This window comes from Anolis carolinensis, chromosome 2, assembly GCF_035594765.1.
Source record: "Anolis carolinensis isolate JA03-04 chromosome 2, rAnoCar3.1.pri, whole genome shotgun sequence".
NCBI classification, from domain to species: domain Eukaryota; kingdom Metazoa; phylum Chordata; class Lepidosauria; order Squamata; family Dactyloidae; genus Anolis; species Anolis carolinensis.
Window position 1 is genome coordinate 133,876,627 of NC_085842.1, and position 17,147 is coordinate 133,893,773.

The window sequence follows — 17,147 nt, forward strand, 5'->3', positions numbered from 1 at the left end:
AACTGATGATATCATGCTTTCAACATGTCACAAGAAGACATGACTCACTAAAAAGACAACAATGTTTGGAAAGGAAGAAGGCAATAGAAAAAGAAGACTGCATTCCAGATGGATGGATTAAATCAGGGATCCACAACCTTGCATCTCCAAGACCTGAACAACATAGATGGTGTGAGAGTGACTTGAAGGTCTTTCATTTATAGGGTTACCAGAAGTCAAAGTCAATTTGACAGCAATTATCAAGTTATTTACAAGTAGGTAGGTTCTGCAAGTTATTTCAAAATGTACATTGTTCTTCCTGAAGGTTTGCAGAAACAGCAATTAATCCAAAGGTTGGGGTCAGACAAATGTCAGTCTGGGGATTCTGAAGATGTTGAGGAACACCAAAGCAAACTAGGGGGCTGCACAAGAACCTAGGGATACATTTTGATGATCCCTACACTAACCCACTTACAACTAGCCCATCACCTATTTCCTATTAACAGCAACCAGTTAATCAACAAAAAGCTTCCAATCTGGGCACACATATTTGGCAGGAAGCATTGATTAATTTAATAGTAGGCCCTCTTGTGCTTGTAGGTTTGTGCTGTAGAAAGTAATACTTGCTACAATTTTGTTCACATCAAGCACAAAAAATGCTATATTTCAAACTATGACACAGGATATTCTAGAATCATTTTTTTAAAGGAAGACATTTTCCCTATCATAGAAAGCAAATTTCTACTATGCTAAAGTCCACAACTCCACATGGGTATGTAACATGTGGGCAAAAAGGCTGCTAACCCTAGTAACATCCCAGGTACTTCCAAGAGACAGCTATGGCAGCCAGACAAACAGTTACAGCCCTGCTGATCCCACCAGCAAAAATAGCATACAGCTGGGATCTTATTGTCACATTGAAAAAGGGATGGATAGAGGCAATGATAACTCTTCAGCACCACCTACAGACCTAAACAGACTTTGATTGCCAAGTCATAAGAAATGCTACCCTTTCTGGGTTCAGTGAAGGAATTTGTCCTCCCTCACCTACCTACCTAAGATCCTGTCATCATCTTCAGATGCCAAGAAAAATGAGACAGTGAAAGGAGATCTTTTAGTGGCAGCGTCCCAATTGTGGAATGCTTACCTTAAAGGACTTGGTTAAAACATATTGTACAGTCTTTTCAGTATGCGGTGAAGACACCTTGTTTTTCCCCAAGCTTTTTGAACTTTCCAATTTTAACATTAAGACCTTTTAAAAGCAAGTTATGGCAAGGCCAACAGTCACTGCATATTCAAGCTGGATCTTGCCAGGCACACACATTAAGCATTTTTTGTGCTTCAGGGTTATTAAGTTGTTCCTCTGGAATCTATAATCTCACTTGAGAAAGCTCAACTCTCTACTGGTAAACACATCAGTTACCTTCAAGAGATGCTGTGCTGTGTAGAATCCCGCAGGTCCACTGCCTACGATGCATATTCGGGGAATGACTTCAGCAGACACAAGCAGCCTCTTGATTCCTGGGAGAAGAATTGGAACAAAACAGAGAATTCAAATGATTAAAGGAAGAAGCACCTCACTTTATATCCAAGATCCACAGAAGTTGGCAGTTCCTAACCCCAGCCTAGTTATAGGAGTATGCAACTGACCTACCAAACAATCAAGTAATACATTGCAGCCTTAAAGAGTGTAACAAATAGCAAGAAATGTGGAAAGCTGATGCCTAACAAAATCTGGGAGGCTGCAATATTTCCATCTCTGCATTACATATAATCCAGTCCAAGGCCTAAAACCTATTTGAGTCTTGATTACAGTAAACACATTAAATCCACTGAATTCATCTACTGCTGACTCACCCTTCAGAAATTGATTGACTGGGTCTACTCTACTGAAAACTGGGCTGAGTAATGTTAAGACGGACTCCCCAATCAACCTGCCAAACCAAAACTTATTGGAAAAATCACTCACTCTATTAGGGGATGCCTTTAGGGGAGACCTGCCCACTGCTTTGGTGGTCAGCATTGGTCTGACATGCACCCTGAGTTCTCCCATGCTTATACATGCCCAAAGGAGAGATTTTCAGTATGTGTGGATCTCTTCAATTGTTTTCATAGAGAAGAAAACATAGCAAATGCCTATCTCCTCAAGTGTGATAAGACTGGTGAAAGAGAGCCTTTGAAATCCACAACTAAATAATCAGCTGAATGTCTTGGTTTAAGCACCAGCCAAGCAGACAGCCATATTCTTCATCAAATGAGGTCCAGTCTTACACTTGGCAATAACAAAAAATCTAATGCATGCATGTTATTTTTACAGTATCCTTTGTATAAGTTTGGCTCCTAAAGCAGCTTTTCTTCCTCAGGAGCCCTTCCAGATAAAGCAATGGTTGACTTTTTCCCACTTCTAAGTCCCTCTCCCTTTCCCCCAATTGTATTAACTAATACAGGGCCCTTCCACACAGTCATTTAACCCACAATATCAAGGCAGAAAACCCCAGAATATCTGCATTTAACTGGGTTATCAGAGTCCACAATGCCATATAGTTCAAAGCAGGTAATGTGGGATTCTATTCAGCTGTGTGGAAGGGGCCACAACTGGTAGCAATCCTTGTTGTCCTTGTAAAGAGAGTGTGGGGGTCTCACTTTCTGCTCTAGCCAGAAACAGTGTACTACTCAGATGTTATCTTCATTTTACTAATTAGCTATTGGAACATAGCTAACTAGTAAATATTTGGATTCAGAGACTCTTTCTGGAACAGGCTGCTGTTGGTCATACTATTATTTCACAGCTTTGTACTGTGAGTATATTTATCCTGTACACATGTCCTTGAGAACTTGCTTATCACCACCAGAAAACACATCCATAATCTCATTCTTTTTTGCTATACTCTGACCCTACAATGTAATGCTGGTCTGAAATTTTTCTTTCATGACAGCAGCAAAACGCAACAGCCAAAGATCACTGATAATCTCCCATAACATGCTCGAGTTAATCACAAATGTGAAGGTCTTGAGACAAGAGCTTCTCTTTCCAATCAAACAAGACCTTGGGAGTCATTGAGAACTTTTATATCACAATGTACAAAGGCAGTCTAATTTTCTTGCACATTAACAAGGGCTGGAGCCGGGACTAGGAGCTACATGGCCCTCAGATGTTGCTGAATTGTGACTCCCATCACTCCTCATCACTGACTACATCACTAGGCTGCTAGAAGTTGTAGTCAAATATCTAAAGGATCACCTTTTCCATGCAGCCTCTTGTTAAAACGTTCCTCATGTTTTCATCAATTTTGCTTATGCCACATAACTCATATCAGAACTGCTCAACTTGTGGAGAGAGATGTTCTGTCTAACATGGCATCTTATGCCCATCTGTTGTCTCCCCACAGACTCTTCAGATAAGAGAAGAAATTGAGGAATTTCTTTCAAAACATCCACCTCTGGACATTCCATTTGGGAGGAATTCTACGGTTGTGATCCTATACAGTTAGCCTCCATGTTTGTGACTTAATTTTTGCCATTTTATTATTACTGGATTTGAATAATATGTTCTTTGTATGAATCTTGAGGACCTCCAGTATGAGAACATTTATGTAAACATTTGTTGGTCTTCCACCATGATTCTATGATCAACTTCCCCCTAAAGTTGACCAAACAGTCAGGATGGAGGATCTAGAGATTCCTAGGGCACAAATAAATAGTGGATATTTTATCTGCAGTTTTTCCACTTTTGTGGAGTCCTGTGCCCCTAATTTCTGTGAAAGTGAGGGACCTACTGTAATCTTCTACATAGGACTATGCCCCGCTTACTTCAAAAGAACTAACTTCTGAATCAATGTTGTCAATCAACTTTCTGCTATTTATCTAACCATTTTGTTTGACAGCTGAACCAAGCAGCAACTTGTTTCAATGAACTAACATTACAAAATAACCCTCTGTAAAGTAAAAACAGCATGGGAAGCTAACCCAAACTTTTGTAGACGGAAAAGGCTGCTGACCACAAGACCCTTAAGTTTCTCATTAGCTTCTCCTAAGGGAAACACAACAAAGGTCTTGCTAATCCTCAGCCTTCCTGATATGAAGAGCTGCATCAGAGGCTGAGACCAAGGACTTCATCACATTAAGTGCCCTAACTCGGGGGGGGGGGCAGTTCACCGGGCATTGCATCAAAACCGTGGGGTAGCAGAGGAATCCATCGCCCTGTGCCCTCCAGTGCCCTCAGCATTACCTTCCCCATCACATGTGGGAAAGTGTAGCTGCCTGCCCCCCCCTGCCCCAATGGAAAAGAGCAATGGAGATTCGTAATAGGAAAAACTGGAGTCACTGGCTTCAGGAAAGAAGTGGCTACATATCAAGACGGTCTCTTTGCTTGTGTCTCACAGATAAATCAACTAGGAATGCTAATCTTTTAAAATTAATGTTTAACTTTTTGATTGTTACAACAAACGAGAGTGCTCCTGATTATAATTGTTACAAACTATGATAAAATTCAAAACATAGTATGCTTTATGATAGTTTATTTCTATCTCTTTCCCAAGGAACTTCTGTTGTCTCACATAGATGACATCCCTGGTCCATTTCGTCCTCAAAATGTCCTCAGGTGATGTAGTAGCTGGGAGATGCATTTTTTACCAATCTTACACAATGTGTTTCATGAAGCTCTGACACCCCCCACAGTCCTAGTCCAACACTCCCACTCAGCTTCTGCAACCAAGGGTCGCCAGATGTTGATCGACTACAACTTTCATCAACCACAACCACTGCTCACATTATGATAGGAATTGTCAAGTGAAGGGATCTGCATATTAATCCATTTGCAAGGTTATTGCTTTTTGTGTTTTTTATTTATTCAATATAGATTACCTTGTGAAGGACTACCAGCAGCCTTGAATGCATTTAGCTTTGTTAATCCAATTTGTCTGGTTTCTTTACATCTAAATAAATCTGTTCTGGCACCTTTCCGCACATTATCTTTGTATCCTTTTAGTATTTTCCAGAGGGCAATTCAAAAAGAAACACAGCAGTATTACTATACTATTTCATTCACTGGGTAATTTCAGGTTTCCATGTCACCAAGCCCAAGTAATTTGGGTTTATTTTAGTATAGTTTACCATTCACAAGAAGGAAGGGCAGGTGGGGCTGATCCTGAACAGTGAGGGAATATCAAATAGCACAGATTTCTGGCTAGTAGATATGCTTAGTTGACCATAGAACCTGTCCTGTGCCAGTTGCATTGGCATCAGATCTATTTTTGTTCACCCCAAGACAAGAGCTTGTCCTCCTAAAATCCTAAGGGGTTTGGGGTAAGAACATCAACAAGACTGGCTCCTCCACCTAAGACTGCCTGTTGCTTAAGGTCTTCTCTACTTCCCACCAAGAAATGCTAGGCTAGAAGAAACACAGAGCAGAGACCTTTTTGGGGTGTCACCTTGATTCCGAAACTCCCTCCCTCAGTAGGTTAAATTGGCTCCATCTTAATTTAGTTTTAAGCAGACCATTAATATTTTTGTGCTCGACTAAGTTACTGATTGGGTTTAAATGCAATTAGCTCTTCTCTTGATTTTGATAGTACTCTCCTGCTCTTAAATTTATTTATAGGATATTGTTTGAAATTATGAAAACTACATTGCAAGCCATTTTCAGGCTGAAAAGTAGTTCAGAGATAGAGATGATGCTGAAGATGATTATTATACCCTGCTTTATCTCTCCCAAAGGAGACTCAATAAGTAAAAAGAAGAAATAAGTAAAAATAGGGGGTATTTTAAGCCTAGTGGAAAGAGATTCAGAAGAACTCTGGACTACAACCAGACACATTGTCAGGAAAAAATGCAAAAAGACATTATCTGCAGCCAAACACATCTCAATGGATGACAAATTAATAATAATAATAATAATAAAAACTTTATTTATATACCGCCCTTATCTCCCGGATGGGACTCAGGGCGGTTTACAGTCATAAAAGCAACACAACATTACATAACGACATAACACACATTATTAAACAAGGTAAAATAATACAATTATAACAATAAATCACACTTACATGACCAGATCAAGGGGATGGGAACCATAAACCCAATATATTAAAATGTATCATTTTAGGCTAGGGAAATCTTGTGCAATGTATTCAGGCTAATCTCTTCAAGCAGTTAAGGACAGGAATAGTGCAACTGCCTATCTACAGTTGTCCATCTCTGACATACTCTAAATCAGGAGAGGGCAAATTCATAGGGGCTAGAGATCAACTTCTCCCACCAACCCACTGCAGGAAGTCCAAATATCTCAATACCTACAAGCCCATTCAAAATTGTGTTATTCTGAAAGGAAACAGAAGTATTTGGTAGGTAAATTCTAGAAGGCACTGGGATTCTAGTTGGCACTAGGATTGGGATGGGAGTATGTCTGTGGCGGCAAGGGCAGAAATTATGTAAAATATCACATTAAAAAAAATATTTGTGGGATTGAAGGCTTTAAGGACTGGAAAGAGGCTGCAATGGGCACAAAAGTGGGACCTAGAGGCCAAGGCTGCTTGCAGGCCGCACTACATCCACCCTGATATAAACGATATTGCACAGCTCTTCTGTAGCCCGGAGTCTATTCAGTACGGAGGTCAAAACATATGCCAACAGAACCCTATAATATTTCAGAGGGACAGTTATTTGTATGACTTCAGTTTGAGCTCGCAACAGCAGAACACTGTAACAACTAACCTCTCAAGTCTGTGGTATACACTATTGAGATAATATATGCAAACCCCCAGAAAGCCAGTGTGATGTAGTGACTGGAGCAGTGAACTATGTATGACTGAACAGTGTTTGAATTCCGGCTCAGCTATGGAAACCCAGTGGATGACTTTAATGGCGCTCCTTGCAGTCATGCTGGCCACATAACCCTGGAGACATCTACGGACAACATCGGCTCTTTGGTTTAAAAATAGAGATGAGCACCAACTCCCAGAGTCAGACACGACTAGACTTAATGTCAGGGGAAAACCTTTATCTAGAGTCACCATAAATCTAAACAACAAACTCTGCAAGTAATTCAATACAATTCGCCTTAAATTAGGCCTCTTCTACACAGCCATATAATCCAGATTATCAAAGCAGATAATCCACATTATCTGATTTGAACTGGATTATATGAGTCTAGGTAAAGGTAAAGGTTTTCCCCTGACATTAAGTCTAGTCGTATCCAACTCTGGGGATTGGTGCTCATCTCCATTTCTAAGCTGAAGAGCTAGCGTTGTCTGTAGACACCTCCAAGGTCATGTGGCTGGCATGTCTGCATGGAGTGCCATTACCTTGTAAAGCAGGGTCTTCTTGCCAGAATTTGTTCAGAATGGATTTACCTTTGGTTTTCTCTGAGGCTCAGAAAATGTGACTTGCTCCAGCTCAACCAATGGATTTCCTTGGCACAGTTAGGATTTGATCCCTATGTTCTCTCTTTCATGCCATTTCTACAACCCTATGCCCTACCAAGCATTTTTCATGATTTTTTTCAATTTTATTTTTTTGCAATTTTACATTATGGTAATATGGGGGGAAATTCTAAGAACAGAAAAAAAAAGTGCAGTGGATGAAAACAACCAGCTTGGGGATAGCGAGGGGGAGAGGGGAGAAGAGCAGATCTTGTCCACTGATGCCACATAAGTGCCAGCAGATTGGCACAGAAGAGGAAGATACCTATTACTTAATTAAGTAATGGGAAGGCAGTAGCATGAATTTTACTGTCAATATAGTAATATCCCCGGTGGCGTAGCATGTTAAAGTGCTGAGCTGCAGAACTTGCAGACTGAAAGGTCGCAGGTTTGAATCCGAGGAGTGGAGTGAGTACCCGCTGTTAGCTCCAGCTTCTGCCAATCTAGCAGTTCGAAAACATGCAAATGTGAGTAGATCAATAGGTACCGCTCCGGTGGGAAGGTAACAGCACTCTATGCAGTCATGCCAGCCACATGAACAACACCGGCTCTTTGGCTTAGAAATGGAGATGAGCGCCAACCCTCAGAGTCGGACATGACTGGACTTAACGTCAGGGGAAACCTTTACCTTTACCTTTTTATAGTTAAGGAGTGCTATATTCCTGGAAAGAATTAAACTCAGCAACAGGATGCCCAATATGTGTGATTATCCTGCCACAATTCTGGTTTGCAAGCCTGGTTTGACAAGGTCCTAAGTATTCATCAAACACCATCATGAACAGCAAGTTATAGAACTCTTATGCCTGACCTGGAGTCCATTCACACTACACAGTTATAGCACCAGGACTCCACTTCAACTGCCACAACACAATCCTGTGGAATATGGGGGTTTGTAGTTTGATCTCAACTCTCTAGCTTGCAGGATTCCAAAGAAAGAAACATGGTGGCTGAAGCAGAATCATAGTGCTATAATTATATAGTGTGAATGGGCCTATAACAAACGCAAGCTATCTCTGAGCAAGTCTAACCATTCTCTAAGGATGTGCTTCCAGCAGGGCACCTTCCTATACTTCTGGTTCTGCCTTTTCTCTCTTCTAAAAATGAAAATATTAGAACAATGTGGAGAAACAAAGCGGTATTTTTTTAGTCCATGGGGACAGGTCCCTCACCATGATCACCAAGTAGACAAGCCTGAAGGACAAAAGAACAGCAGAGGTCAAAATTCAAGACCATCTCCAGGGTCACTGGCGTGCCCTTTCTTCCTCCTCCTTATAAACAGTGGTATAGCAGTGTCACATGATCTACCACCCTCTTTATGTTTCCATAGCCCACCTAAACTCAGCTGCAATCCTTATGGAACCACAGAAATCATAAAGTTGAAAGAGACTGCAAGAGCCATCCAGGCCAACACCACACAGGAATACAAAGCTATCCCAATAAACGACTATTCAGTTTCTGTTTAAAATCCTCTACTGTCAAATAACTCTTGCTAAAAAGAAGTTCTTTCTAATGTTTTGGTGAAATCTCCTTTCCTGTAATTTGAATCCATTGCTGCACTGTGCTCTAGTCTCCAGAGCAGCAGAAAACAAGCTTGCCGCTTCCCCAATGTGACATCCTTTCAAGTACTGAAACATCACTGTCATGTCCCCTCTCAGCCTTCTCTTCTCCAAACAAAACAGACCCAGCTCCCTCAACCATTCCTCATCAGGCTTGGCTTCCAAACCCTTCTCTGGACACGTTCTACTTGTCAATATCCTTCTTGAATTGTGGTGACCAGAACTAGACACGGTATTATTCTCCGTGAGGACAGACCAAAGCAGAAGAGAGTAGTACTATTGTTTCCCTGAATCTAGACTACAGCTTTCCAAACATTTCATGCTGGTGACACACTTTTGAGATATGCATCATTTCGCAACACAGTAATTCAGTTTTACTAGCAAACCAGAAGTTCAATCAACCCCTTATAGGAGATATGGACACATACATAAATTGTTACGATGAAAACATATGGGAATACAATATATCTTACACAAATCTTTCACTTCATTATTTAAAATGTATGATTTATTGCTTATTTCACACAGACTCAGAGGTTTGTTTTTTCTTTCTTCTATTATATGTATGTTGGCACTGAATTTCTGTCATTAATTGTTGTAAACCGCCTTGAGTTGCCCCTAGGGGTGCAAAAGATGGCATATAAATATATGTTGTAAACTTCCTAGTGTCCCTTCTCAGGGGTGAGATAGGCAGTATATAAATATAGTAAATAAATAAATGGAGCCCCCAGTGGTGCAGCAGGATAAACTGTAGAGCTGCTGAACTTGCTGACCGAAAGGTCGGCAGTTTGAATCCGGGGAATGGGGTGAGCTCCTGCTGTTAGCCCCAGCTTCTGTCAACATAGCAGTTCAAAACATGCAAATGTGAGTAGATCAATAAGTACCGCTTCAGTGGGAAGGTAAGAGTGCTCCATGCAGTTATGCCGGCCACATGACCTTGGAGGCATCTACAGACAATGCCGGCCCTTCGGCCTAGAAATGGAGATATGTCCAACTCTGGGAGTTGGTGCTTGAGTAGACTTAATGTCAGGGGAAAACCTTTACCTTTACCTTAAATAAATAAATACTTTGCTGCAGCAGACATGCAAACATGTGTTGCAACACATAATCTGGAGACCTCTGATCTAGACACCCACTGATGCAGCCTAGAATCGCATTGGCTTTTTCTGCAGCAGCATCACACTTTTCAGTCATATTCAGTTTGTGGTCTACTAAGACTCCTAGATGTCTTTCACATGGACTGTTTTCAAGCCAGGTGTCACCAGCCTTACCTGTGCATTTCATTTCATAGTGCCCTATATTTCTCCTTGCTGAAATTCATTTTGGACCCGCGTTCTAAACTGTTAAAGTCATTTTGGGTTCTGATCCTGTCCTCTGGGATATTAACCTAAGACTGGGATCTGGGGAGACAGTGAACTGCTTTGCAATCCGAAGCATGCTGGTGTGGCTTGGCCTTGAACAATTCTTTTAACAATATGAAACACTGTTTTCTGATAAAAGCAAAAGCTGCTGGAACTGGGTTGCTGTGAGTTTTCTGGGCTGTATGGGTATGTTCGAGAAGCATTCTCTCCTGATATTTTGCCCATATCTATGACAGGCATCCTCAGAGGTTGTAAGGTCTGTTGAAAACTAAGCGAGTGGGGTTTATATATCTGTGGGAGGTCCGAGATGGGAGAAAGAACTCTTGTCTCTTGGAGGCAAGTGTTTATGTAGCAATTGGCCGTCTTGATTAGCATTGAATGGCCTTGCAGCTTCAAGGACTGGCTGCTTACTGCCTGGGGGAATCCTCTGACTGGGCCTGATTGTTTTCTGTCTGGAATTCTCCAGTTTTCTGAGTGTTGTTCTTTATTTACTGTCCTGATTTTAGAAAAAATATATAAATACAGATATATAAACCCAATTTGCCTAGTTTCCAACAGACCTCACAACCTCCGAGGATGCCTGCCATGGATGCAGGCGAAACGTAAGGAGAGAATGCTTCTGGAACAGCCCGGAAAACACAGCAACCCAGTGATTCCGGCCATGAAAGCCTTCGACGACACACTGCTGCAACCGTTCCGCCTCCTTGCACTCCACCCCCAGCCCACCCATCACCCAGTTTTCCCAAATCCTCCCCGACCCAGGCAAAGGGGCAGGTCTCTCGAAGAGTAGGGTGCAATTCACAATATACCCCGGTGCAATGTACTCATCTGGAGAATGGAGAGGAAGAGGAGGGCGCTTACCCGCCACGGAGCCCTTGGGGAGCAAAAAGCGAAGCGACGGCCCCCGCCTGCAGCCCACGATCCCCGCGCTACAACTCATGCCGAGAACAGCGTGAGAGCAGCAAAGCCCAGCAGCCGCTCCCCCGCCACTTTCACCCGGCTTTCTTCAGAACGCGACGCAGCCAATCACCGCGCGCGAGGGGCCCCTAATTTGCATAGGCCCGCCCACACGCCGCCAGAACTCCGTGTTTTCTACCCGCCCCAAGATCAGTCGGCGGCCAATCGCAATGACTTCAGCTGGAGTTATGTAGCACACACCCGGCTCAATCCGGAAGTGAAGCCACGATCATAGAGGAGGAAGGGTGTGCCAAACGCAAATGTCAGCCGAGAGTGCTCTATGGTTTGTCCTCCCGTAAAGCAAAGTGAAAGCAAGCATTGGGTGCGTCTACAATGCTGTCGGATTAGTGCAGTTTGACACCACTTTAAATGCCATGGCTCCATTCTATGGAGTCGTGGGAGCTGTGGTTTTACAGTCTTTAACTTTCTCTGCCAAAGAGGGCTGGTGCCTCTCCAAACTACAAATCCCAGGATTCCGTTGCATTGAGCACTTAATGACATAGCCATTATATTCATTAGAAGTAGATTTTTGAAAATGGCATTTATAACCTTTTAGAAAACACCATTTGAAGATCATAACTTTTAGAAAAGCATGACCTTTCAGAGAAGAGCCAAAACCGCTTTAGAGGAAAATCTTCTCTTGTGATATACAACCTGATATAATTATGCCAGGCAATGTTTTCAGTTGTTAGACTTAATAACCTGTTATCTCTGATCTGTTAGGAAAACAGATTTGCCAGTGCATAAAAACAACAGAGCTTTAGAAGTGTTTTTCAGTGCAATATATATATATATATATATATATACACACACACATACATACACACATACACACACCCAGTAGAGTCTCACTTATCCAACACTCGCTTATCCAACATTCTGGATTATCCAACACATTTTTGTAGTCAATGTTTTCAATACATTGTGATAATTTGGTGCCAAATTCATAAATACTGTAATTACTACATAGCATTACTGCGGTTTGAACTACTTTTTCTGTCAAATTTGTTGTATAACATAATGTTTTGATGCTTAATTTGTAAAATCATAACCTTTTTTTGATGTTTAATAGGCTTTTCCTTAATCTCTCCTTATTATCCAACATATTCACTTATCCAATGTTCTGCTGGCCCATTTATGTTGGATAAGCGAGACTCTACTGTATATATGTAGGCACTGAAAAACATTTCATATATATGCTCCCATAAAACAACTTGTTTTATATCATGCACTCAAAAGACAAAAATGAATTAGGCTCTGATAAAAATAATGTATTAGGTTTACTGATAACATTCATGTGTAAAGCATACACAGGTACAAAACCTATCAGTCCAGTTTCAGATATGTTTGAAATGATTCTCTGTGCCATCTGGCCAGGACGTCTCTCTTATAACAAAACAGCTATCAACAGCTCACATAGTCAAAAGGAGAAAGAAAAAGAGAATGTGGCCTGCAGCCCCTTTTATAACTTCTCAGGAACCATAAAGGAAGCTGCATACCAGGACATACATACAAGAAACAGTAGGCAACAGGATCATAGATAAACATTGCTAGAGAAGGGTTGAAGAAGGTTGTCATTTCCAACATAAGTAGATGCATCCAATGTTAAAGTCTAATTTCTACCAGCATACAAGAGACAACAATAATATTTTTAAGTACATGGAAGTAGGCCGCCTCTCATGTGGTCTATGGGTTTCATGTTAATGGATCTGCTCAGAGTTGCAGTCCAAACCGCAAAAGAGTCATTCATAGAGCTGGATCTCCTTTGGAAGTTGGGCTCAGCACCTCGGCTAGCTCCTTTGGACTTCAGACTAAAACCTGAAGCCAATTCACCACTCAACTGACATATTTTACAATTAAATGGTATTTCAGTATGCTCACTTGTTTTGTGTTTGATTTAAAGAAATCATCTTGTTTTGGGGTTGCTGTGAGGTTTCCGGACTGTTCCAGCAGCATTCCCTCCTGAAGTTTCACCCACATCTATGACAGGCATCCTCAGAAGTTGTGAGGTATATTGGAAACTAAGCACAGGAGGTTTATATATCTGTGAAAGGTCCAGGGTGGGAGAAAGGACTCTTGTCTGTTGGAGGCAAGTGTGAATGTTGCAGCTGGCCACCTTGATTAGCATTTAATGGCCTTGCAGCTTCAAAGCCTGCCTAATTTCTGCCTGGGGGAATCCTTTGTTGGGAGGTGGTACCTCACCCTAATTGATTCATGTCTAGAATTCCTTGGTTTTCAGAATGTTGTTCTTTATTTATTGTCCTGATTTGAGAGATTTGTAAATATTGGTAACCAGATTTTATTCATTTTCATGGTTTCCTCCTTTCTGTTGAAATTGTCCGCATGCTTGTGGATTTCCGTGGCGTCTCTGTGTAGCCTGACATGGTGGTTGTTAGAGTGGTTTAGCATTTCTGTGTTCTGTGTGATATACTGTATCCAGGTTGGTTCATCAGGTGCTCTGCTGTGGCTGACTTCTCTGGTTGAATTAGTCTGCAGTGCCTTTCATGTTCCTTGATTTGTGTTTGGGCACTGCATCTTGTTTTTACAAGCCACCCTGAGTCCCAAACTGGACAAAAGTGAGATATAAATGTGCCTCTCACTGAACATTTTAAAAACCAAAGTACTCTCCCAGCAGGCACCAAGCCATCCCTCTGCCATGCCAGAAATAAAACTTAATGGTGCAACACTAGAAAATGTTCACAATTTCTGCTACCAGGGCAACCACCTCTCCAAAAAAGCCAACATCAGTGCTAAAATACATCACTGACTGAGGTCTGCGAGTGCAGCATTTCTTCAAATGCAGCAGAGAATGTTCGAGAATTGGGACATTTCTAGGGATACCAAGATGCTTGTTTATAAAGCTATTGTCCTTCCAACTGTATTGTACACCTGATTAACATGAACCATCTACAAAATCACTCTTGACTTCTAGAAAGATTCCATCAGAAATCTTTCAAATCTCTTGGGAAGACAGGTGGATAAACGTCAGCGTTCTGGAAGAAGCAAAAACCGCCAGCATTAAAGTGATGATCCTCTGCCATCAACTTCATTGAACCATCCAAAGCAGCTACTTTACTCTCAGCTTCAAAATGGAAAACAGAGTTTTGGTGGACAGGAAAAGAGATTTACAGGTGGGCTCAAAATTAACCTTTAAAATGTGGCATAGACACTGAGAACTGTGAAGTCCTGGCCCTCAAGGTCAGCTGTTATCAACAGTGCTATGGATTTTGAAGAGATGTAAATAGGGAGAAATGTGCCAAGAGGAAGGCACGTCAAGCCAACCCTTGTCAGGACCACCTTCCACCGGGAAATCTATGGCCTCATTGTGAAAGACCACGCAGATCCAGAATAGGTCTCTCTCTACAGTCACATGCAGACCTACTTCCAAGACTCTACCCCTGGAAGGCAATCACACTCAGCCATGAGGGATCGCCTATGATGATGATAAATGTGGCTGGTTGGTTGGAATAGCTTCCTAAGATGAGGTGCTACTTGAGAAATGCTGATATCAAAATAACTAAGGCAGAAAAAGAAATCTAATATAATGCTAGACTCTCACTAAAATCCTCCACCCTAGAGACCACTTTGTTTTATGAATGAGTGTATTTATATCTGCCTCAGCCCCAGGCACTATCCCCCATTCATGATCTAATGTACCATTACAATGTTGCTACTTATATGTGGTATCTACTACCTACATGTTGCCTGATATAATAAAATATTTTAAGTGGTTTACTTTCACATCCTTATGTACGTAATGCAATACAAATGCATCATAAAACAGTCTTAAAATAATTTAAAAGGCACTGTAACCAAAAAATAATAGATACTGTAATTATCAATCAGATATTTTAAACAGATATTTAGTAATTACTTAATTATTAAATATCTGTTGAAATATGTAATACTTTTCTCCTTGTACAGCTCCAAGGTGGCTTACAAGCAATAGGATATAGCTAAACAATTATTTGTACAATAGTTTAAAATACTTTGAAAGCAGTTTGGGGTTTTTTAAATCCAAAATTAAAATTATATAAAATACAATGAAAACATAGCACAGCCCCATTGTAAAACCAGCCTTCCTCCTGACTTATCAATCTTGTCTGCGTGTAAAACTTGGCATAGCTTCTCTTTGTCAAACCACAAAGTGATGGGTGCAATCACTGAACATTTTACTAAACTGTCTTTGGTGCAATATTAGGATTAAGATTAGTATGGATTTACAAAATGTAACCTTTTGTGTCTGAAGATTCTGCGCTGCTATCATTGGTTTTGTTATCTGATACACCGTCCTCAGCTCCACTCCTATCAGATGTGTTTACTTTGTCGTCACTCTGCCAATGGATCTACAGTCCTGTCTTTTTGAAGCTTTTGATTATTTTTCCTGTGAATATCAGTTCACAGAATGGGCCCTTAATATTACCAGTGGGCATCAATTTGTGATCTCAGCTCATCATCCACTCATTGTAGAAACAGTGCAAGTAGGGTTTAAAAGGTTTGTTTAGTGGCTTCAAGATAGATGTTAGGCCACCGGGAATAATCATAATAATACTTTATTTGTATCCCTCCCTATCTCTCCGAGGGGACCAGGGCGGATTCTAGCATACGCAAACACAAAGGCAAACATCCAATGCCTAGAAACAACAAAACACAGATAAAGGTAAAGGCTTACCTTTACCTTTAACAGGATTGACTACCTGTGTATTACTTTCATGGAGAAGTTCCTTCATTTCATTAATAATTATAATTATAATTTATTTTTAACCTGCACTCTCTCCCCAAAGGGATTCAGGACAGATTAAAAATGTGACTTGGAAAATATCTAAAACAAGCAAAGTCAGGTGTTTAAGTAGTGGCCTGGTCTTCCATTCCACACTGTTTTAATCCAGTCCACCATAAATTCTAAGTTCATCCAACCTTTTGCTTGGATTCGTACATGACTTCAGTGGGAAAATTGTATCCTCTTCGGCATTGTTTTCCTCTGGAAAATTATGTAAGCTGTTAACTTCCTTTTATTAGCCATAACAGCAAGCAGTACCATGCACTGTAATTTTTCTGGATTTCAGAGACAGATTTTATTATTCTTTTAGGACAACAGTGCTGTTGTCAGACATATTGAAAAACGCTAGAGTCTGATCAGCATTGCAAATCTGAGAAAGTGAGTATGAGATCCCTCGTACATACGCAAGAGAAATAGATGAAAGTTTTCAACCATGTCAGTATAATCACTAATCAGGTGTCAACTGGTGGCATATTGTGACTCTTGTTCGCCCAGACAGATTGCATCATCACAAGATTACCCCTCATTACCTTTTTTTAAAATAAATTTTTATTTTTTAAAACACAAAAAATACATACCGTAGACATACAAAACATTTACAATTCCCACCACCAACACGAGGATTGTTTTCTTTTTACATATTCGTTTCTTTATGAGACAATTTTTATATCTTTATCTTAATCCATTTCCAACCTATATACTATATAACATTTGTATCTTATTTCTTATGGCTTGATCTCCAGATTGATTCATGATATAGTTCTTTACCATTGTCCATCTTTCTTCCATTTCTCTTGTTTTATTTTCATTAGTTTTTACAACATTTAGTTTCACATTCATAATTTCAAATTCTATTTGCTCCACCATATATTGGTACCATTTATTTACTGTCCATTTTGATTTATCTTTCCACCCTAATACTATTACTGCTTGTGCACATTCAATTATTGCTTCTTTTATTTCCCTTTTATTTCCCATTTCCTCTCTTTTCCTCTCTATTTCCTTTGTTATGACCCACTCATTTCCTAGTATTTGATTTGACTCATTTTGTATAGTCTGCCAAAAATATTGTACATATTCACATTCCCACATCATG

At 40.6% G+C, this 17,147-nt stretch overlaps 1 protein-coding gene across 1 annotated transcript in view; it reads right to left on the bottom strand.

The window, feature by feature from the left end:
* The window catches only part of fdxr (ferredoxin reductase), a 48,160-nt gene extending 36,827 nt beyond the window's left edge, over window positions 1-11,333 (bottom strand). Inside the window, exons 1-2 of the mRNA XM_016991356.2 lie at window positions 11,176-11,333; window positions 1,403-1,500 (exon numbers count right to left, since the gene is read on the bottom strand). Coding sequence (XP_016846845.2) covers window positions 1,403-1,500; window positions 11,176-11,254 — 177 coding nt within the window. The 5' untranslated portion in view covers window positions 11,255-11,333. The remainder of the gene's footprint in view (window positions 1-1,402; window positions 1,501-11,175) is intronic.
* Between the last annotated feature and the right edge of the window lie 5,814 nt (window positions 11,334-17,147).